This window comes from Numida meleagris, chromosome 5 (genome assembly GCF_002078875.1).
Source record: "Numida meleagris isolate 19003 breed g44 Domestic line chromosome 5, NumMel1.0, whole genome shotgun sequence".
NCBI classification, from domain to species: Eukaryota; Metazoa; Chordata; class Aves; order Galliformes; family Numididae; genus Numida; species Numida meleagris.
This window is the reverse complement of record NC_034413.1, coordinates 51,385,399-51,407,486: the sequence shown is the minus strand read 5'-3', so window position 1 is coordinate 51,407,486 and position 22,088 is coordinate 51,385,399. Positions and strand designations below refer to the sequence as shown.

Sequence of the window (22,088 nt, the reverse complement as noted above, 5' to 3'; positions counted from 1 at the left end):
AAATGTATTGCATTTGTTTTTAATAGCATTCCTGTAACCTGTTGTTTTTTCATTTGTAGTTGTTATAGCTGCTGATGGCGTGTTAAAGGTATGAACACTTTAATTATGTTAATTATGTGAGAGATGCTGCTGCGTGACTTGATGTTTTGATGAGTAGTAAATGAGGTTCACGCTCTACTATCTGTTTATTTTTGCCAGATCTGTGATTTTGGTGCCTCAAGGTTTCACTCACATACAACACACATGTCTTTAGTGGGTACTTTTCCATGGATGGCCCCAGAAGTTATCCAAAGTCTCCCTGTGTCTGAGACGTGTGACACATACTCATACGGAGTGGTGAGTGCCTTTCATTTCCCTATGCATTGTAGCAGAACTCCAGTGTTACAGAAGTCATGGGATGCAAGAACAACAATTCTAAGTAAGGGCAACAAAAAAAAATCACACTTTTTCAGGACTGACCCATAATTCATAATTAGGTGCTTGAAAATGATAGGAAGAGCAGCGACTTGCATTTTTAATAAGATACTTATCTGATTAGATTAGCAGCATGCCAGTGTGGGAAATGCAAGCTTTACCACAAGTATTTAGCATATGTCAGAAGGCTTGCAGGAGCTACTTAGCAATCTGCATCATTAATTTCTGCTTATGTTTTAGTGAACAAGAGGGAAAAGTTCTAATAGGTGTATACCAGGACTTTCCATAAAACAGAGCGTCACTGAGTGTAGATTAAAAAGGAGGCCACTTTTCCATGCTTACTTGTTTAAAAGACCCTGCTATCGTTACCTGATAGCTGAGAGAACCTCCATCTCTAGTGGAGATAGAGGCCCAATCTAAAAATACAGTGTGAGTCTGCCTTTTATGCGAAGGGGAAATAACCAGTTACAGTGCATCAGAATGTCAGATTTGCAGGTACAATTGTGAATTATTATTACAAGAGTAATAAATACTTTTGGGAAAAAGAGAAAGGAAGGGAGGTCCTTGTCTGCATATGGATCTGTGTACATAGCTTTTTGATTTTGGATTCAACAGTGAGGAGTTGTTTCTGTACCTGTGAAATATTGCCTCTTTCTCTTTGAGGAATTGATGGAGATGTAAGGGATGGACTGTGGTTGGTTATAAGCTAGCGCCTTTGTCCATGCATAGCTAAGCTGTTGGCCCCAATGGAAGGTTACATAAATTTTTTGTCAAATAGTTGTTTATAGTGTAAGAAAAAAAAGAGAGAGATGGTGTGAGATATCTTAGAAATGAAAGGTTGAAACATTGTGAGGGGAGAGAAGAAGCCTGTACTGGCAGATTTGAAGTCCTTGCTTGCTTAGCAGAACTAGGTCACAAACAGTAATAGAACATAAGCTAACAAATGTAAATGTTAATGTAAACTGTTACTGGAAGCAATCATATATTATCCACTAAAGGATAACATTCCAATTCCAAAACAAAGAAAAAATGTTAGAGGAGAAATTTAAAAAACAGTCTTGCAGTTCAAAACTGCTCTCATAATCATCTTGGTGTGAACTGACTTCAAGTAATGTTCTAGAATGTGGAGAAAGTCAGCAATTGTTTAATATTTTATCATGTCAAGTGTTACCAGAGCCATAGGAACAGTATGTTGTATCGAGTTTATTTTTCCTCCTCCAAAAAGTAAACCTCCTTTGACAGTTTGCTTGGATGCAAAACTCAACTACCCTCAGAATGAAAACAGTTCAGTGTTAGTAAAATATTTTAATGTGGTTACAGGTGTATAGCGCTACTTCAGTATGCCTAACAATAACTGACCCACATTTTTAAATACATTGTTTTTGAGCTAATGTGCTCTACTGTGGATAGAAGCTTATGAATTCTTAAGCACTTAGGAATTAATTCATCTTTTGATAACTCCATTGCTTGGAACACCATTCTTTTCAGAAGAGGTGCAAGGGGAGAAATGAAGAATGGCTGCAGCCCAAATTCTCACTTGATAAAGTTACTGAAGTTATAGTGCTGTCAGAAAGCAGAAAATTGTCTGAAAACGACACTGAAAGCTGGAATCTCCCTATTATAAGTGTTGGACTACCAGAGAATTTGTTAGGAGACTGAAAACAACGACAAAAAAATCTTAAAAATGGTATTTTTTTTTTTGTCTCAGCAAGTGATTATCATCTGTAAAAACAACATTTAAAGAATGGCCTTTGGAAGTGTAACACTTGCCAGGAGCTTTTGCGTTGGAGAGACAAATCTGCATTTCTTCAGTTAAAGTCTTGTTAACAAAGAACAGAATCATTTCAAATGTAAACTAGTAAGATGCTAAGAATAGATATTCCGTTCACAGTACTTGTTACCATCCCCATAAGTTTATTTTTTTTCCTAACTTTTCTTTTTATAATCGAGCCTGTGATTTTAAATGTTCTGCTTAAGCTTTGTGAGCTCTTTTTCCATGAAGTACCAGTCCTTCTGTCACCATATAGATCCAAGTTGCTATTCACCTGAAATGAACTTCCCTCACTGCAAACAGTTACATACATGTTTGTAGTTAATGTTCATATTAGTTTGTTCTGCAATTTGTGGGTGGATGAACAGTTCCATTTATTCTCTTTGAGATAAATTATTTATAACACAGCATAGTCAATGCTTAAACTAAATATTCCAGGTTTATTAGGATACAAGGATGGATTATTTCAGCCATGCTCTGATTCTCTTTTCTATTCCATTTCAAAATGCAAACTCTAAACAATAGACACCAAGTGCCGCAAATGATCAACCCACAAATCCAATCAAATCAGTAACAGTCTCGTGTCATTGTGCAGGTAGCTCAAAAATGATCCTTTGCTTCTCTTCCACATATGAAAGTGTACATGGAATTACAACGTTCTCTCTAAAAACTGTTCTGAAATCATGAAGATAAGTGCTCAGAACATGTTAACCTGGAAAAAGTGTTTATAGTGGACTGCAGTGTGTTTGTGTATTGAAGTGTACTTAATCATAGAAGGCTGTGTATCTGAATATTTTTAAATGCAAGAACAAAAAGGTAAAAGCATTAATTGACTGTTGGTACATGGAGACTGAAGTTCAGTGTAGCAGCTGTTGTGCTGCTAGCAATAGTTCATACACTGCTTTAGCTATGAGGACATAGGTTATTTTTAGAGGAAATGTTGGCCAGCTCCAGGGGCTATCCCTTACTCTTTTTGAAAAGAATTATGAGATCTTTAACTTCCACTTGGATCAATCCAGAGGAGACTGACCTAATTTTCAAAGGCAGTACCTCTAAGAGAACAACACTTTCTGCTCATGCCATACTTCTGATAATTTTGGGTCCTGAGCCTCATCTGTGTGCATTTTCCTACCAAGAGAAAGCATTTTCAGATTTTCAGAGTGGGATCTTTTTTATTTGCTTGTTAGTTTGTAAGTTTGTTTTGTCTTCTTCAAATCACTCATTTGAATGTTTCCTGTCCCACTGGCTTTGCACTGGGGTTGAGGGGTAGGATTGTATTTGTCCTTTTTTCTTTAGATTGTTGTCACCTAGTTGACAGGATGAGAACTGAAACGCACAGCTGAGCTGACAGACTGATGACATATCAGTCTTATTCTCAGCTTCATTTATGGATTGAACATTCATATCTTTGCGTTTCACTCTGTTACTCTGCATGCAAAGAAAAGCCTAACATCTGCAGAGGCCACAGCTTACAAACCATTGCATTAAATGATCTTGCTTTGTTTTCTGTCACCGTGTCTGGCATGGCTATTTCACTGTGAACACCTGCTGTCTGTCGTCATAGGGATGTTATGTGATCAGGAAAGCTGGTGATCCTTACCATCAAAGATGGGAGGGGAACTGACTCATGTCAGTGTCCCAATTAAATTGTACCAGAAATGGAAGATAGATTAATTTCCATATGAGGTGAGCTGAGAATTTAGTTCTGAAAATGATCAGAGTGTATCTTAGAAAAAAAAAAATGCCAAGATAAGGGTAAGTCAGGTTCAGGTGCACTTTTTGCTGCTGTATGACCCTAGGGACAGGAAACATCAAATGGTAATGCAGAAGATACCATTTGCTGTTTTTTGTAAGACTGATAATGCACTCATTCACCTTAGCTGATGTTTCAGAGTACCTAATTCAGGAGTTGGGTTGAAGGTTCTCTAAAACTGGATACTGACATGTCACCATCGGAAGGAAAAGTCTTAAGCTACACCACTAGCCTGGATATGAAATTTGCATTGTTGTAAGAACATTACTTTAAACTTGCATAAATAAATGCAAGGATTTGTGACATACCTTTTTTTAATCTTTTACTTTCTTACACTATTAGTGAAAAACAAGGCATTAAGAAAAAATATTTGTATCTTGTCAGATTGCTGTTCTCTCAAACTATGTGTAATCTTGAAGTGTTTTAAGCAATCTCTTGGTTTAGGAAAGTGGTGATCTGTACAGGCAATGGAAATAAACACTAAAGGTGTCATGATGCAGGAATTCAGTACAAAATGTTCCGCGCAGGCTTGCGTGCATGAATGAAACTAGACAGTTCAGTCTTCTGAGAGAAAAATAGAAGAACAGTGGAGTTTTCCAGCTTAAGGTTCTTGGAGACATTTAACGTGTACTTCATTGTGTTCTTTTCTTGGGAGATGTATTTAGATACTTCTCTGTCTGATGTGCAAACTTGGATTTCTTTGTGGTTTCCTGTTAGAACCATTCAGATGAGGTGGTTCTGCAAGGCTGCTCAACTGTGTGTTTGATTTGGTCCAGGCATTTTTGGTTTTGTACACTGCTTTTTGGACTGAAGTACATCGGGCGGCTAAATTATTTCATTCTCTCACAGATAAATTTCCTTCTCTACCAGTAGAGAGGTAATAATTGGAATTAGAAATCAAAGTGCTTTTTTCTTCTTCTTCTGAAGAGAAAGAATTGAGGAAAACAGGAGAACTGAATGCCCCTATGAATAGCCTTCCTCATATATTTCTTATATATGGGAAAGTGCTCTTTCACTTATTTTTCCAAGATACACTTACCTTTACTAATCGGTTTTCTGACTCAAGCAGAATTATTCAAATAGTTCTGTTGATGGAGTGCCCTGTTCACTTGATTAAAGGCCCAAATCTGCTTCAGTGCATTTTTTTTCTGCTTGAGTAGCATCTGCCAATATTCTTCCATTTTTCTTCTAATTACCTTCATAGTTGGCCAGAATCCATTCAAAACAATGTAGCTGGAATGAGCCTGGGTACTAACCCAGCCAGTGAGGATACAGAGACTTGCGTAAGGGTCTTAATACGTTTGGTCACGTGCTAAGTTATTGATCTCTTTTATTGCTGTTGTGCTTGGTATACGAATGGAAGAAAAAGTTTCTGGGTAGACATCTGTAAGAAGAGATCTGTATGAAGATTCTGATAAAAATAGAGGCATACACGAGTGAAGGTACAAAATGCTTGTTAATTTAATTGAATGCCAATATGTAGTCCTTGAGGCAGAAAACAAGTTGGATTCATTGACTTGCATCATTTCAGTGATGCCAAACTCTTTTCTACAAAGTACCTAAGATTCTTATGCTAAAAAATTAGAACACCTTTCTGAATGTAGGCATAGTGTGTCTGTAAGATATAGCGGGAGAACAGAATAATTGTTGATATGCTATATATTGTTTGGCTTAACATAATCACATGCTTGGAGATAGACAATTATGGTTTTGCTTGCAAAATTATATTTACTATTTTTGTAGGCATATAATACCTTTTGGATCAAATTCTGACTACAGAAAAGCACTAGCTGCAATCATATAGAAATATTTTTAAATACAAGATGACTACAAGGCGAAGATGTGTCTAGTTGGGGCTGAGAAGGATAGGAGGAGTTCCTTGTCTTCCCAAGTCTCAACTGCAAAATATGAACTCTACAGTGTACAAAGAAAGTAAAAAAGCATTTTCTTTGGCTCTCACAAAATTGCAGGCATTAGACCCCACACAACCCAGTTTTTCATCTGGGTTTTACTGTAGAGGAAAAAGCAGAAACATTCAAATTAATTTAGTGAGAGGATCTTGCACACAAACACTGGTCCAAGTTCCTGCAAATGGAAACTGGTTGCCTGATAATTGGGTACAGAATAGTGCTGTATCAAGGTTTAATAATGTATTTAAAATACAAAGTGCAGAAATAAAAATTCTTTTCTTTCTCTCTGTTCCAGGTTCTCTGGGAGATGCTAACAAGGGAGGTCCCCTTTAAAGGCTTGGAAGGATTACAAGTAGCTTGGCTTGTAGTGGAAAAAAACGAGGTAAGACTACGTTTCTACATTCAGGTACATAGATCAGAAAACAGTATTGGGGTTTTGCAAAAGACTTTTTCATCTTCTTCAAATTGAAAGTAAGTTCACGCGTATGGAAAGATTAGCAGTAGGAGCTAACACAAAGGGTCAAAGTGATGTTATTCCTCATGAATGGACCCTTTACATCTAATTGTTGCAGCTTCACGTCGTGATGCTGTAGATCAAAAATTGTACAAGTACTGTACTAGTTTCTCAGTCTCAATTGTAAAACCTAGGGGTTTGTTCTTAGTGATGAAAGAAGCCATTGCGTCCAAGGTAGGGGAACAGTTTAACTCCATCTCCTGCGTTTAGGACATCTTTTTACTGGCCGGGAGTTGATATATCTGTAAGAGACCTTCAGCTACTTCAACTTAACTCTCCCAGCAGGAGTCACTATAGTACAAGAAACTGCCGCTTAGATGAAAATTTCAAAAATAAAAGAAGAAAAAATAGTTTTAAAAAAAGAGAGAAATTACAGTTTTGCCACCTACGTTCAACACTACATTGAAGATGAGCTCCTCACTGGTATCGGCAAGGCTGTGGCATAGCTGCAAGCCTCCTCACGCAGAGTCTTTCCATTTCAAAAGCACTTCAGTGGTGTAAACACCGTTTGTACAGTGTCCCCAGCCTCGCTTTTCTTCTTCTCACAAATTGAGGCTTTCAGTTAGTTGGACATGTGAGCGTATATCTGAACACATAGTCCCTTGATATCAAAGAGAGTAACTACATTTAAAAAACATTTAAAGTTGTGACTGTACCACACACAGACAAGCATGGAAATCCTCCACAAAGATGAAACCTCCTCTATCTAGACACAGCGGAAGCTTGGGAAACATTACAATGGCGAGGCAGTGACTGTGCAATACAGATTTCTATTATTCTACATAAACTGTTTCTCAAAATGCTTCAGAGTTAAATAGTGGCGTTAGGTTTCCTCCTCTTAGTTTAATATTTTTTGTTGTTGGCTTTTTTTTGTTTCCTTCTCTTTTTTTTTTTTTTTAACTTCTGTTTGAGAACTGGATTAATTCCAGTGAGTGACACTGTGATATACTGATTAGTTGGAAATGCTACATTACCAGTCTGAAGATTATGACCATGGTCATCTACAGTGTTTATCAGAGCAGGAGGTAAAATGGGACTTGTTCTCCTAGTTTAGAAAAAGCCTTATATATCAGTTTGAAGAAGGTGGAACCAATCAACAGCACTACGTTCTATTATGTACAGTTTTATGAAAGTGGTACAGAGCGGCACTGATAACACTGTAAAGAGATTGTCCTACACTGAAAGACAACAGAGATGCAACGCACATTTCTCTACTGTTTTCCAGAGCAAGGAACTGTGTAAAATACAATACGTACAAAATGTGGACATGACAACTGTTTTACTCATGGCTGGAGAATCTTAAGTGTTGAGATTTTCAAAGCCAGCTATTTATTTGCCAGGTACCACTAGCCTGTTGCTGCCATCTTCTTTGTAATGGTGCCAGGAAGCTTTGAGAACATTAAGACTTGCTTATATAGATTTTATTTTCTCTGACCATGACTTAGGGACCATGCCCGCTGCATGCCTTGTAAGAGCTGGCATGCATTACTTTTTTTGGTGGTTTTTTTTTTTCATAGTTTCTATGTCCCAAAGCAAGTATGAGGATCAGGTTCTGCTCTCAGTTCCATCCACTGACATTAGTAGACTTGCATGGATCCACTTCACAACAGAATTGAGTCGCTGTAGAGCTAGGCCTTCATTCTTTTCACTCTAAGTCTCCTCTTAAAAACAGCATTGGACTGAGGCCAAAGCATAATTGCTTAGGTTGAAAAGTCCCACTTTGCAAAGCTAGAACCTAAGAAACAAAATGGATTTCAAGGATTTTGTATGGTTCCTTTTCAAGACTCTGCATAATTTCACAATGTAATTTTTATTTTGGTACAATTTTTATATAAATACATAATTTTAATTCAGAAGAGAAAAACATTAATTTATGTTATACTGCGCATAATCTCATACAAAATTACTAATGAGAAATGTCTTATTTATTACAATCTGATATTTTTGGAACCTGCTACCTCTATATTCCATGACAGATAACATTCTGCATAAGTGAGATACATGTAAATGAGGACTACAACTTATTTTCTACCTCCTGGAACTGTGAGGGTTACAGACAAATACTGTAGAAAGATGAGGCAGTGTATTTTTAGGGTAATGACTCAAACAAAGATCAAGCACCAGTACAGTTTGTTTACGCATTGTACAAATTTCTATGTATTTCTTGCATAGAAAGCTTTGTACTTTAAGGTATTTACATTATTAAAATAATCAGATTCCTGCAGGCCCTGACTCTGTATGTCATGTTTCCAGTTTTCATAGTATTCAAATGCTTGTATAGCAGAATTTGTTAACTCTTTGGCTTGTAAGGCTTTGCAGGTCACGTTATAGTAATATAATGGTACAAAATTTGACAGAACTTGCTTTGATTTACTTCTGAAATTCCAAGAGTAGGATGGATCAAACGGTCTTCCTGGCAGTTTGGACTGAACAGGACTGTAATATCAGGTTCTCACCTGTCTTTAGGACAGGGAACCCTTTTTCCAGCTTGACTTCCTCATATTTGGACTCATTTGCACTGCAGAACTACTTCTTATCTATTTTTTTTTTTTAACTTAGCACAAAACATCTGAAGTAGGTTAGTTGCATGAGGGAGAGCAAAGGGATCGCCTTATGTGTGTAATTTTGTTGGATACGCATATAAGCAACTGGAGAGGCTTGGATATTCGCGTGTGTATTTGACAATGGATTTGCTTTTAGGCTTTCCAATCTGGAGGCAGAGTCTTTAAGCTACATGTTGTTTAAGACTCACTGCAAGAATACTTTTCATGGCTTAAAACTCTCAGCAAAAGAAACCAAGCCAGCTTCAAAGTAATTCTGTGTAGTCAGTGGCCCTGGCTGTAACCAGCAACTCTTTTGTCTTGCGTCATCAGAAAACATTTATATGAGTTCACTGTGCTCTGTGAGTGCTCTCTGAGATCTGCGTGTCCTCATTAATCGTTCTGACCACAGGCTTATGAAACATCTCTTGTGTCATGCAGAGCTTCACTTAACTCTTTTTAACTCAGTGTACTCTGTATTTCAGCCATTTGGTATATCAAAATTGTCTATAATGTTGTAGAGCTGTATGGGAGAAAGGAATTAAACCAGACTGTACATTATGCCTATTTTGATAAGCATCTTAAAATACCATGCAGTGCAGTACTTATCTCTACAAAGTATTATGTTTTAGTATTAAAATCTCTTTGCCTCATTTTTACTTCCTTCTCTCCTAGTTTTCTTAAGCAACTCCATTGGTTTATTTGTTCCTTTCCTTCTTTATAAATCTATTAATTAATACATCCTACCAGTGTTAGTCTTTATGGCAGTCATCAGTTTTTATATTATGTTTAAATGAAAGAAGAGTGTGTCTCACTTCTTTTAATTGCTCTGCTCTTGTAGGAAATCTGTTATTAGCACTTTAAAGGGAAATGTTTCTAATAACTGGTACGTTCTATCTCCATTAGAGATTAACCATTCCAAGCAGTTGTCCCAGAAGTTTTGCAGAACTGATGCATCAATGTTGGGAAGCTGATTCAAAGGTAATTTAATTTGTATTATATCTTGTATCCCCCACCTCTTATTTCTCTGTGTATGTTAGACTCTCTTTGGAGAACAAGTCTGAGCTACCAAAAATACTTGTTTCACAAAAATATTAGAATCATAGAATCATAGAATGGCTTGGGTTGAAAAGGACCTCAAGGATCATCGAGTCTCAACCCCCCTGCTGAGTGCAGGGTCACCAACCACTAGACCAGGCTGCCCAGAGCCACGTCCAGTCTGACCTTGAATGCCTCCAGGGACAGGGCATCCACAACCTCCCTGGGCAACCTGTTCAAGTGCGTCACCACCCTCTGAGTGAAAAACTTCCTCCTAATATCTAACCTAAATCTCCCCTGTCTCAGCTTAAAACCATTCCCCCTTGTCCTATCGCTATCCACCCTCACAAACAATCGATCCCCCTTCTGTTAGCTGGGCTATCTTTTTAAAATGTATATATACGTACATATTTATAGTTAAATGTGTTTCTGTCCTTTTAATCAAGAGTTGTTACTTCTAAATTGCCTCACTACTGAAGACACAGATTGTAAATAGGGTGAGATTGCAAGAATGCTGCCATTTTTGATCAAGTGAAAAATCTTTTTTTTTTTTTATTTCAGTAGTTAATCTTTCTTGAGTGTTTGTGAGTAATATGTTTCAAATAACTATTTTGAGCTCCAGTTTTGATTCTTTTCTTGTGCTGGAAATGTATAAAGATAAGTTAATCCACAGAATATGGGTAGGAATCGCAGCAACACATTCTAGATTAACGTTTTAAAATGTCTTAGTCTTTTCCCTTACGACTTTGAATTACGACTTTTGTAACAATTACACTGTAATAGTATAGTAATAGAAGTACTGTAGTATACTGCTTAACTTTCCCCTATACGAATAAATTAAAAGAGACATGAAAGGATGTATTTGCTCAGTAAAAGCTTTTGTAGATCCTGGTAATTACCTTCCTTAAATTGACCCTGCAACCATCCTGTTGTATGTAAAACTGTCTGGAAAGAACCTGTGGGCATCCCAGTTTTGATACCAAGCATCAGGAGCTATTTTGTTTTGCCAGTGAAGGTAGTTAGGAGAGGAAATGACAGTTAAGGATAGGAAATTTTGCACTTTTTCTCAAGTCAAGGCACCAGGAACATGTTAGTTACTTTAAACTCAGAAGTAAGTAAACTACTACTTCAGAGACTCCAAGATTAATCCCAAAATGAATTATGGCGCTTAGGTGGTCTAAAGCCAGAACTAGTTATCACTGGAAAGCAGTCATGGGAGAGCAGTATGAGAAAGGAGATTTCCTTTCTTGTTTGTTTTTTTTTTAAACTATTATTTTTGAAGCAAGGAGTTGCTTTCTACAGAACAGATCTGGAAGCCTGAGATCATCAGTGATATGGTTTCTAAATGAATGCCCATTTAAATGCTACTCCCTTAATAATAGTCCTCTTTCTTCTCTCCAGAGAGGTGAGGGGAGAAAAATGCTTTCGATCTTTGAATCTGTAATGGGGCTGCTTAAGTTCTAGGTCAGTAATTATTGAAGAGTGCATCCCAGTGGTAACTACATGTCTTATTAATAACTACTCCTCAATAAGCATCACTACTAAAGGCCATAGAATTTGTGGAGCTTTTAGAGTGCATCGCTGCACATACTAGACCAGCTTGCTTTTTAGATTGTTCTAGCCAGATATATGAGAGTCTGGAAGTCTGTTGCTGTATTTGCAGGAAAGGGAGAGATCTGCACTTTGGAAACAGGGATGCCTGAGCAGTTTACCCAGGTTTGAACTGAGTTTCTGGGATTGGTATTCCCAGATGCATCTCCAGTGTGTATAAAGAGCAAATACAAGGTTGGCTGAATTTTTCTGACAGTCTGCTCTTTACTATTTTTTTCATTCAGCTTCTCTTTTGTTAAACAATAATAAATACATTGTTCACATGACTGAAATGGAGTAATCTCTGGCCACATTTTGGGCATGTGACTGACATACTCGGTCACGTGTTGGGAAAGGATCAGTACAGCTATCAGAATGCCTTGATAAAAGGCTGTGAGGCCTGCTTGAGCCAAAAGATGGAGCACATTCCTCTAAAATGCCGCACTGTGCAGCTTTCCCTTTGGCCACGATTAGCTTAAGAAAATCAGTGGTAGATGTATGAACAAGTTACTGAAGGTCAAGTGAGGGTGAGCTCAGGGTTGTCAGCTGCTCAGAAGCAATGGCTGATATGCATACTTTCAGCTCATGGAAAGCCTGAGGTATATTTATGTGACTTAGCCCTGAGAAAAGAGGGATGTGCATTTACTGGGGGCTAAGGAGTACACGTGGAGAGCTGCTGTAAAGCAGCTGGAGTGTCAGACACTCACTGCTCACACTGTAACCTCCTCGTGGGAATGAACACAGTTATTGACTGTGCTTTGAATTTCTAAAAATTTGTTTGTACTTGGAGGAAAATGTCCATAGTGCACTGCTCCAGGTGATGCATATTCGGAGACTTCATGCAGTTTAAACTGTGCAAGTGAAAGAGTCCCTAGTGGGTTCAAAGTATTTTACTAAAATGCTAATTACTAATGACTTTAAATCTGTAATTATTAAAGAATAATTTCTGTGGTAACTAAGTATCTTAAATTACTACTACCAAATGTTAAAATCCCTATGAAATAGGCAGCTTTTGCTTGGGTACTAGAAAATTGTACAAAGGTTGCTCGTCAGTAATGCTTTTATTTACTGGGGACACCTGCTTTGGAAACACAGGGAAGTACATCTTTCTGATTTCCTCTGTTCCTTCAGTTTATCCCCACTTCAGCATCAGAGATGATTAAAATTACTGAATGTTTTGATGGAACTTAGAAATTTGGGAACAGAGAAGCAGCAATAAAGAAATAAATATCCTGGCTTTAGGCAGACATGTTTAGTAAGAAATACTGAGTGGAAGGAAGTAGTGAAAGCATTAGCCAGAACTATTACTGGAGAAGCATATATACTTTAAAGATTTTTTGCATGATACGTCACAGATATGAAGGACTCTCAGCTTGAGTTCCCAACTCTTGCCAGTTTTACCCAAGTTATCAGTCTACACCTAGAGTGCACGTATTAAATCTAAAGTCATCATTGCCTTTGGGGGAAGAAACTAACAAAAACACATACCAATGTAGGCCTATGTCTTCCTGTTAGCTGCACCTCCAGAAAAAGCTATTACCTGTACATCTGGCATCTGTAAAGCTGGCAGGATAGCTGACAGCTGTTCACAGAAATTGCACAGCCAGAGAAGCTTTGTCAGTACTGTGTGACTGTGCAGTTGTTCCAGCTGCAGTCCTGCAACACAACAGCTCCTTTTCAGCCTGTAAAAATTTGCTGCATACCAGCTTGGTCCTGCTCTGTGTAGGACTAACAGAGTGTGTGTTGTTGTCACTCCCAAATCAGACCATTGGTGCTTCAGCCTCCCTTGCTAAAAGCCCTGTTCTCTATCATTCTTATTCTCAACTCCACTTTAGGCAGGCCTGATAGCAGTGCTGATTATGTTCACTTGGTGTCTGTGGGTCCACAAGCATCATGAGTGCTGGGGGGCAGCTGCCTTCCCTGCCCTTCTGAGTGCATCTCTGTGGGCAGAGGTCCCCGCTGGCCTTCTGCACTGGGAGCACATTAACGTGTGTGCACTGTGCTGCTGAAAGGCTTGTTGGGTGGTGGGCTGGAGGCCATGCTGTACAGACACTAGTGGTTGGGGCAGGTGCCACAAAGAAATCTGCATAGCTCATCCCACTGCCCGTTTGCCCAAATTCATGGAAATGGACCAAGAAGCAACAGACAAAGCCTCCAGTCACAGCCGAACAGTGCAGCATTACAATATAAGAGAGCTTGTCTTTTTTTTGTTATGCATTTGACACTTTTTCATGCTGTTTGACATTTAAAATAAAGAAATTGTCTTCTTTTATAATGTGGAAATCACTTGGATCTTCCTGGGAGAGACACCTCAGCATTGTTCCTAATTGTTTTTGTGCTCCCAAATTAAAATGCACGTTTTAATTGCGGCATCTGTAATTTTAGCAGAAATGGTATAATTAGAGGCGAGATACAGAGAGAATATGCATCATCCCCTTATTATATATCTACATTTTGTTTCAACCTTTTGTCTCAACTTTGTCTGGAGTCTGTCAAACAGACTAACAGAGTCAGCGTTCTTTCAAGAAACACGTTTTACTGTGGCTTTTTCAGTTATTCTCCCACTTCATAGCTTCATTTCGGGACTATGGGGGAGGCAGAAAATGCGGAGAAGCTGTGACTGCTCTCCGCAAGTGGTGAGTGTGGTTGTGCTGTCGGCACGGTGAGCGCTGGGTGCAGAGCTGGGGACAGAAAGTTCAGTGAATGAGCCCTGTACAGGACTGTTCCTGTGAGCCCTGCTGGCAGAGGGGAGGCAGCATTATTTATTCTGGATCTCCATTTCTGCCCTTGCTACCCATGAGCTAGCCAAGTGAGAGGGTTTTCTGGAAAGTGTCCTTTCCTGCAAGAACTGAGCTCTGCAGCCAGGAGCCCATATGTGATGGGCAGCTAATAGCATCTTCATGCATTAAAGAGTTTGGGTTGTTCCTTGTAAAAGCCATCCATCTAATGACCAGTTGCTGATAGGTCCAGCCTTCTCTCTCTGGTGGTATTTTCCTTCTTAGCTTGAGGAAAACTTCATTCTTTGAATAAAGAATCTTTATAGTTATTATTATTACTAATGTTGTTTAATGGTTTTATTGATATCCCAGGAAGTAGCAAAAGGTTATACAGGTAGATACAGGAGAATAAGCAAAGGCTGATGTACTACTGGCTGATGTAACTCTTTCCAAACTGAACATTTCTTCAGTTGAAGGAATAATGAAGAAAATAAGCATACAAAAAAAAAAAAAAAACATTTAAAAGTTTACACTCCTGATGTAGATGCTCTGTCAGAAAGTAGTATCTCAATTTCAGTTGCTTGTAGTCCATCACTTTCAGCTGAACAAATCCTGTGAATGACATTACATAGTAATAGTCATATATGAATGCAAATGCTGAATTTTATTTTCTTTTGCTTTTCCTCAGAAAAGGCCATCTTTCAAGCAGATAATTTCAATTCTGGAATCCATGTCAAACGACAGCAACCTTCCAGACCAGTGCAATTCATTCCTGCATAACAAGGCAGAGTGGAGGTAAGCTTCCTGCCTCCCAGGATGAAATGACATGGTTTTCTTTTTAATGGTGCAAGTCCATACTGTTTTCAGATGGACATCAGACACTGATGAGGTACTGGAAGAAAAATTTCTATTTTTAAAACACGATTTACCTTGTTGTTTTTCAGGAATGCTCAGAATGTTGTGAAACTTGTATTAGGAGCCAATACACTTAGCTGTACACTATGTTTATTATTACATTGGTTTAGGTATCATGTTATTTATGGTTTTGTGATTCATATCTTAAAACCAGTGAGTTGTTTTCAGTGAACAGTGAGGGCCAAACAACTCAGGTGTATGTACTGTTTGGTGCAGTTTTGACAGGAAGCATATAGGCAGCATGTGCTTTTTTTAGAAAATCAGAACACAAAGGGATAGTCTTTCAAATCAAGCCTTTATTTGTCTTCACTTGTGTTTTGTCATTTTTGTGCATTCTTTCCCTTGCATTTACTTTGTACCCCTGCATCCAGGCTAGCCCTGCTTTTGCGAAGTGCAATTGCAGGAATATGGGAATTACCTATTGCTGATCATAATTTCTATTCAAGCGTGATTATAAGTGGAGATGAGATTTAAGAAAACGAGATTACAAGCCCCATTTTTACAGTAGAAGTGTCAGCTTATTTTACTGATGTGCCAAACTTCAAAAAATGTCTGCAGAGCACATTTGTCGGTTGGAAAGCCTGCAGCCTCACAGTACATCCTGTGTTTGGAAAAGCAAATTGAAAACAGATCTGCGCAGGCAGAAGACTTTTACCAGATGATTGCACTCCGGTCTATATTAAGCAGCTTGGCCCCCCTCCAGGTGAGCGGGGAGCAGAGCTATTAAAGGTGCCCTGCCCGCACTGCGGCCGCAGGAGGAGCCCGCAGAGCACGGGGATAGGAGTACGGAAACGGGCCTTGCAGCAACACCCGAATGCCATACCCCCTTCGCGGACTTCCCAGCAAAATCGAGAGGTGTGCTTTTACTTGGAAGGAGTGGAAAAAGTGACTGGGAGCCGGGACGCTTCCCCGGTCACACGGCAGCGGTATAAATAGCCGGCACGGCTCCTGCCCTGACTCAGCAGCGCGCCGCGGCGGCCTCCGCACTCTCGGCACCGGCGGCGGGAGCGCGACACCTGCTGGCGGCCGCCCGCCCTGTGCTTGCGGCCCGCTGCCTGCCCGGCCCCGGCCCCGGCCCCGGCCCCGGCAAGGCCCCGACCTGCCGGCCCGGCCCGCTGCCTCGGTGTGCTTCTAAATAGTTCCGCCTGTGGCACGGCTTTTGCAGTATGTCACTGTGCTCCCCCCATTTCTGTATTTCAAGGCTTACTATCTAAACTAAGGAAGCTCTTGATCTCACAGAAGTAGCCAGTAAAATTTGCCAAAATGGGTTTGTGGAAATAAAACCTCATTTTAATGATTAACAAGTACTTGAAATCCTTTAGCAAAAACAAGTGTTTGCTTAGATCTTACCAATATAGCAGAATAAAAGATGTTCTAGTTGACATTTGGTATTATGACGTTGATTCATTTTTTGGAGTGTGACCAAGTACTCTTCACCAAAAAAGTTCTTTTGATGCACCTATGCTGCTGCGTAAGGAATGGCTGACAAGGTCTTAATGGAAAGCAATGTAGGAGCAAAAAGCTTTCTTCTGTGCAAAATTTCTTTACCATGGAGAGTTATGTTAATGGTAAACTTGGCGCATTTCTGAAAGAACAAATATCATGGAGACAAGGAGATATGAGAGAGAAAAGATGAATTCGGGACTGGGCATGATTTGCCTGAAAGCAAAGATGACTTCTGAAAGCTGAAATGAAAACACAACTGCAAAAAGTGCACAAGTTGCGTGGGGACTCATTCAGATGCTGGGATAAGAAGGGTTCTCTTGTATGTGAATTCTAGTAAACGAGGCAGAAGTCATGTCAACATGGAGACACTCAGGAAGGTTAAGCCAAATTAATAGAAAGTATGCAAAAAAATATACAAGTTAAAACAGATTAAAGGCTTGTATGCATAAAGTGATCCCAAGGGATAATCTAAAACAGACCATTTCTGAGAGGAGTTGTGCAAAAGTTTAATGTGCTTTAACTTCTGCATTGAAAAATCTCTGCTTTTACTCATGGGTTTATTTATTTATTTATTTGCTATTCCATCATCATTTGCTAAGAAACAACAGTAGGGAAGGAATTTGATGTGTTACCAAAAAATAGGAACTTTTAATAAAGCCTGGCCTTCAGAGCACTGGAGAAGGATGGAGCTGGGAAAAGTAAAGGTTGGCTTAGCCTCCAAATTAGTGATCCAGATACTGCACTTTCATAGTGATGTTGCACGTACCAAAGCGAATCAAAGCTGGGATAAGTTTGGTCACGTTTTTTCCAACTCTGTAATGTGTTCTGTGACCAGCTGACATGAAAGCAGAATGTGCTGAATCCATACACAACTGGCACAGGTGAAAGGTCAAAATGTAATTTATCTTTTCTTTAACGTGGTCTAACTGGTAAAATGTAATGGTATTCATGTTCATATTAATAATCTGTTTTAATCTCCCTGTTCTATAATTTCCTTAAATTATTTTATTTCCTAACTGTTCTACACCTCCCATTTTTATTATTAATCAGGTAAGGGCACTGTCCTATGACTAAGTTGCACGTATCTGCCTTATGTTTAAGTTCATGTTCTGTTCTATCTTCGGAGCTCTTTCTCAAGTCACTTTTATTGTGGTAGGAAAAAACTGCTGTTGAAGTAATGATGTTCCAATTCAGTGAGAGATCCCATTTGTCTGCATTTAGCCGTGTGTACTAACTGCGTTTCTCGAGCTTGCATCCTCTCCCTGCAAGTGCTGTTCTAATGATTAAAAGCAGTCTATTAGTGGTACTTATATTAGTGTATCAGTAACAATTCAAGACATATAAACAAATACTGCTCATTGTTTTTAATCTGTGGCTGTTTATCATTATAATTTCTAGTAACAGCATACACATTCTTCAGTGTCACAGAATGAGATTATTCTAGAAAGCAAGCAAGCTGAAACCGCAGAAGCAAACACACACACGCTCCCTACAATGTATAATGTTTCAAGCTGCTTCATTTATGAAGGAAGACTCATTAACTGGGCAATGTACGGTAGCTTTCTCTTTTAATTACACAGTTTTATAATACACTGGAATTATTTTCCAGAATGCAACTGTTTTTGCAGACTGACCTTTTATTATAAGAGAAATTTTTAGCTAATGAAGAGAGGTAATTACAGCACAAAATAGACTTTTGACATATAGAAAGCTATTGTTACCAAGACATTGCTCGTGCAGAATCTTTTCTAAGAGAGAGCCTTAATTTACATATGTAAGAAATTACAGACTTGCATGTATGTAGCAGTGATGTTGGGAGACCTAAGAAAAGTAGTGTGCAGCCGTCCTCAAATTGCTCTGTAGTTCCTGCAGTAGACCGAGGCGTACATGTTGCACTGACCAGGAAGGGTTTATGATGAGGAAATGAATGCTGGGAAAGGAATTGCTTTCTGACCCTCTGTGCAGTGCTTTTCAATTTCATTCCTTTAGAGAATCACAAGATCTAGTCAGAATTCTGCCAAATTTATGTATCAGAAGATCCATCTGGAGCATTACTTTCAGTATTTTCTAGGTATTTTAAAAACAAATGTTGATTTTGCTGTCCATTAGGATATATGACTACTTTCCACCCATCACAGAGATCAGCCCTGACCTTTACATGCCTAAAAAAGAGAGAATTTTTCTTGAAATCTGAAGCATAATGTGAGGGACGTTTGTTCTGACCACCACACTGAGCAGCTCACTCAGCATGATTTAAGTGGGATAAATGCCCTTGCCCCAGGCGGCTGATTTTTGCGGTGGAATTAAGCGTGGTGGTAGAGTTTGCAGTAGTTTGCTAGTAATTCCCACTCTGCGTCTTTTCACTGCACTTCTGCAAGCGTTACTCTCTGACAGAGATTTCTTAATAAAGTAGAGCATATAAAAATTTAGGGTATTTATATTCTCTCATTTACTTAAGTAGGCTATTTGGGTATGTACTTTCCTACATTAAGAGCCTGAACTTCTTTAGGTTGATAGTGGAAAAGAGCTTAATTGCTCTGTACTAGGACAGGGAAAAAAACGCTTTATTTTTACCGAACAGAAATCACAGCTACCGTTGTGCTAGACCTTCTATTTTCTTTTTGTAAATATCAGAAGGAACAGATTTTCTGCAGTATGTTTACAGAGGAAAATATTGTGAAAGTTTGAGCAGAAGTATTTGGGATTGCCAAGTCTCACTAGCTATCTTAAGAGCCCTCTTCAGAATCTTTCTCATCAGAAGCTTGCTCTCTTTTTTAGGAGCAAAACCATAACACTGTGATGGACTGTTCTCACAATGTGAATGGGGAGTAACTGAAGTAACTGTTTGCTAAATAACTTCTATACAAATGCAACATCTGATAACAAATTGAACATTTTTCTTTGGTTATCCAACAAACAAAAAAATGTAGCTGCATCTACTGATGAAATTATTTTTCTGTATATTCTAATATACATGCACACTTAAAAGATGCTGTCAGAAAGCACGTCAAAGGAAACCACTTGTTTAAGGGATAAAATATATGCAATGCAACCCAACAGAGACCGTATCTAAGCTCCTTAGAGCTCCTTTGCTTCCTATCTTTCTTGTTTTTCTCACCTGTGCTTGTATGGTGAAAAGCAGAAAAAATATAAACCAAATTCTTTAATTAACTGTTCCTAACTTGAGAAGACGGTAACCATTTGAAGGGCTGGATCATATGCTTTATATTCTTGCTTGTATGTACGTGCTCTTATCTTGACCTAGAGAAACAGGAAGGTTAGCAGCAAAAATACTGAAATATTGTGTCTCTGTATGATGAACACAAGTTCAAGTAAAATTTATGGCCATGTTATAAACCTAGGCAAATGAGCTTCTCTAGACTACTCGCATTGTATTGCTAATGAATGTCCCATTATTATTACTTAATATAGTTACTTTATGGATAATGTATTTCCTGATTTTCAGGTGGAAAAATGGCATTTTAGTTTTTAGAATTTTATTATAACATGACATTCCTACTCTTTTTAAAATTTTGTTTTTCTTCAGTTGGAGGTATTATGGTTATTCTGAAGTATAAACATTGCCAGTTGTTCTTAAAGCTCTGAAAGGCTTTGCATTTCGTAATTAAATGAACTGCTTGAGTTAGTATTGTACTTTTCAGCCTTTCACATTTAATTAACATTCAAGTGGGAATTATGAACAATTTATATCTGTCAAGAAAAGACAAGACGTAACAAATTGTCTCCGTGCAGATGTGAAATTGAGGCAACCTTAGAGAGACTAAAGAAACTGGAGCGTGATCTGAGCTTTAAAGAGCAGGAACTAAAGGAACGGGAGCGACGTTTGAAGATGTGGGAGCAGAAGTTAACTGAACAGTCCAATACTCCTGTAAGTAGACAATAATTCATCCTTTCATTTTACTTCAGAAAGCATTTGGAGCTTTGTCTATGTAAATCTAGCGATACACCAAGGAACTAGTGCTCCAGTTTTCTTTGTGTTGTGTTGGGTCTATTTTGTAACGTCACTGCAAGTAACTAAATTATTTTTAAAAAATTCATGTAATACATTAGATATCAGATACTGCCTATAGTTCATTTTGTGCCATGGGCTCTTGAGTAGTTTCCCATTGATTTAATTACAGTTCTCAGCTTTAAAATTTGATTGCATTCAGTAAAGTCATTTTCAACTAGACAGTTGTTGACTTTAAATGGACACAGCATTTGGTCTTAAAAGTAAGATTCATTTGTTTATTGCAGAAGAAAGCTTGAGAAACCTATGTATTTTTTTAAATATTCTTTTGCTACGGGAAGCAAATTTCCATGACATGGAAGAAGGTCGAAATTTTGAAGTGTTAACGTGGGACTGTGTACATAGGTAGAGTTAACATGCTCATACTAGCTGGTTGTTAGCTGTTGGGACCTCCACATTTCTATTAATAAATTGAACAAAAAAAATCCTTTGTATTATCTTGAATTTCTTAATGGAGTATGATATCCTCAGTGACTGATTGGCAGAAGGAAGATGACAGGGTTAGTGCTTCAATAAGCATACTGTGACGGAATTGCTGTTAAGAAAAATACTGCCATCGACCCACTTGTTTTTAAAGTATTAGCCAAAACAGGTATGAAATTGAGTTTGCAATAGCACATGATAGGCTTATGCACAATTTTATCTTGCTTACATCATTGATCCTGGTTATAGCCATTTACATACAACTTGTGTTTAAGGCAGAGCTTATTCCTGTTATTTGAATGAAGTTGTATTCGTGTTCCAGCTGTGACCATGTAAAGAAACAATGAAGATTGAGTGTTTTCATATGTGCAGATACTATGTGTTCTTAGTAGATATCCCTATGTCTGCTTTAATGCTTGTAAACGTCTAGTAACTGAGCTGTGGACCATCGTCTATCTTGCTCACAGCATGAAACACAGCCTTAGTGAACAAATCTTGCAAGCAAGGCCCTAGGTTTTTTTATGCTGTACCTGCTTATGACTTCTACTTTTCACTCGTAGCTGGCATTGCTGAAAGAATAAAGCATTGTGCTATGGCCCGTTGTGCTGAGCATGAACTATCTTTTCTGCATAATATTAACCCAACTCTCCTATTGCATTTAAGTGCAATTTCTTCTAACAGAAAAACAGAGATTTGTTTGGGTTTTTTCCATAGATCTCTAGTGAACTGTTGCATGGAACAGCTTTAAAAAAGAAAAAGGAAAAACGTCCTTTTATTGGAAAAAAAAAAATTACATATTGGCAAATATTGGCTTGTTCTAGTAGGATTGGTTTCTTCATAGCAAATGTATTTGTAACCCATGCCTTGTAGAATTTCAACTCTCTCTTAAATTCATAGCTATATATCATTTGGAAAACATCCCTGGGCATTCTCTCTGCAAGTTGTAATCCTTGGAGTCAGGTGTCTCCCTCCGTCCCTCAGTTCAGGGTATGTCTGCTTAGCAATGCCAAACCATATGATTGCAACA

At 38.4% G+C, this 22,088-nt stretch overlaps 1 protein-coding gene across 3 annotated transcripts in view; it reads left to right on the top strand.

Moving 5' to 3' along the window:
- The window catches only part of MAP3K20 (mitogen-activated protein kinase kinase kinase 20), an 86,181-nt gene that overhangs the window by 33,966 nt on the left and 30,127 nt on the right, over window positions 1-22,088 (top strand). For all 3 annotated transcript variants that reach the window (XM_021398146.1, XM_021398145.1, XM_021398147.1), the window contains 6 exons: window positions 60-88; window positions 199-336; window positions 6,144-6,230; window positions 9,809-9,883; window positions 14,936-15,042; window positions 20,362-20,497. In XM_021398146.1, coding sequence (XP_021253821.1) covers window positions 60-88; window positions 199-336; window positions 6,144-6,230; window positions 9,809-9,883; window positions 14,936-15,042; window positions 20,362-20,497 — 572 coding nt within the window. The remainder of the gene's footprint in view (window positions 1-59; window positions 89-198; window positions 337-6,143; window positions 6,231-9,808; window positions 9,884-14,935; window positions 15,043-20,361; window positions 20,498-22,088) is intronic.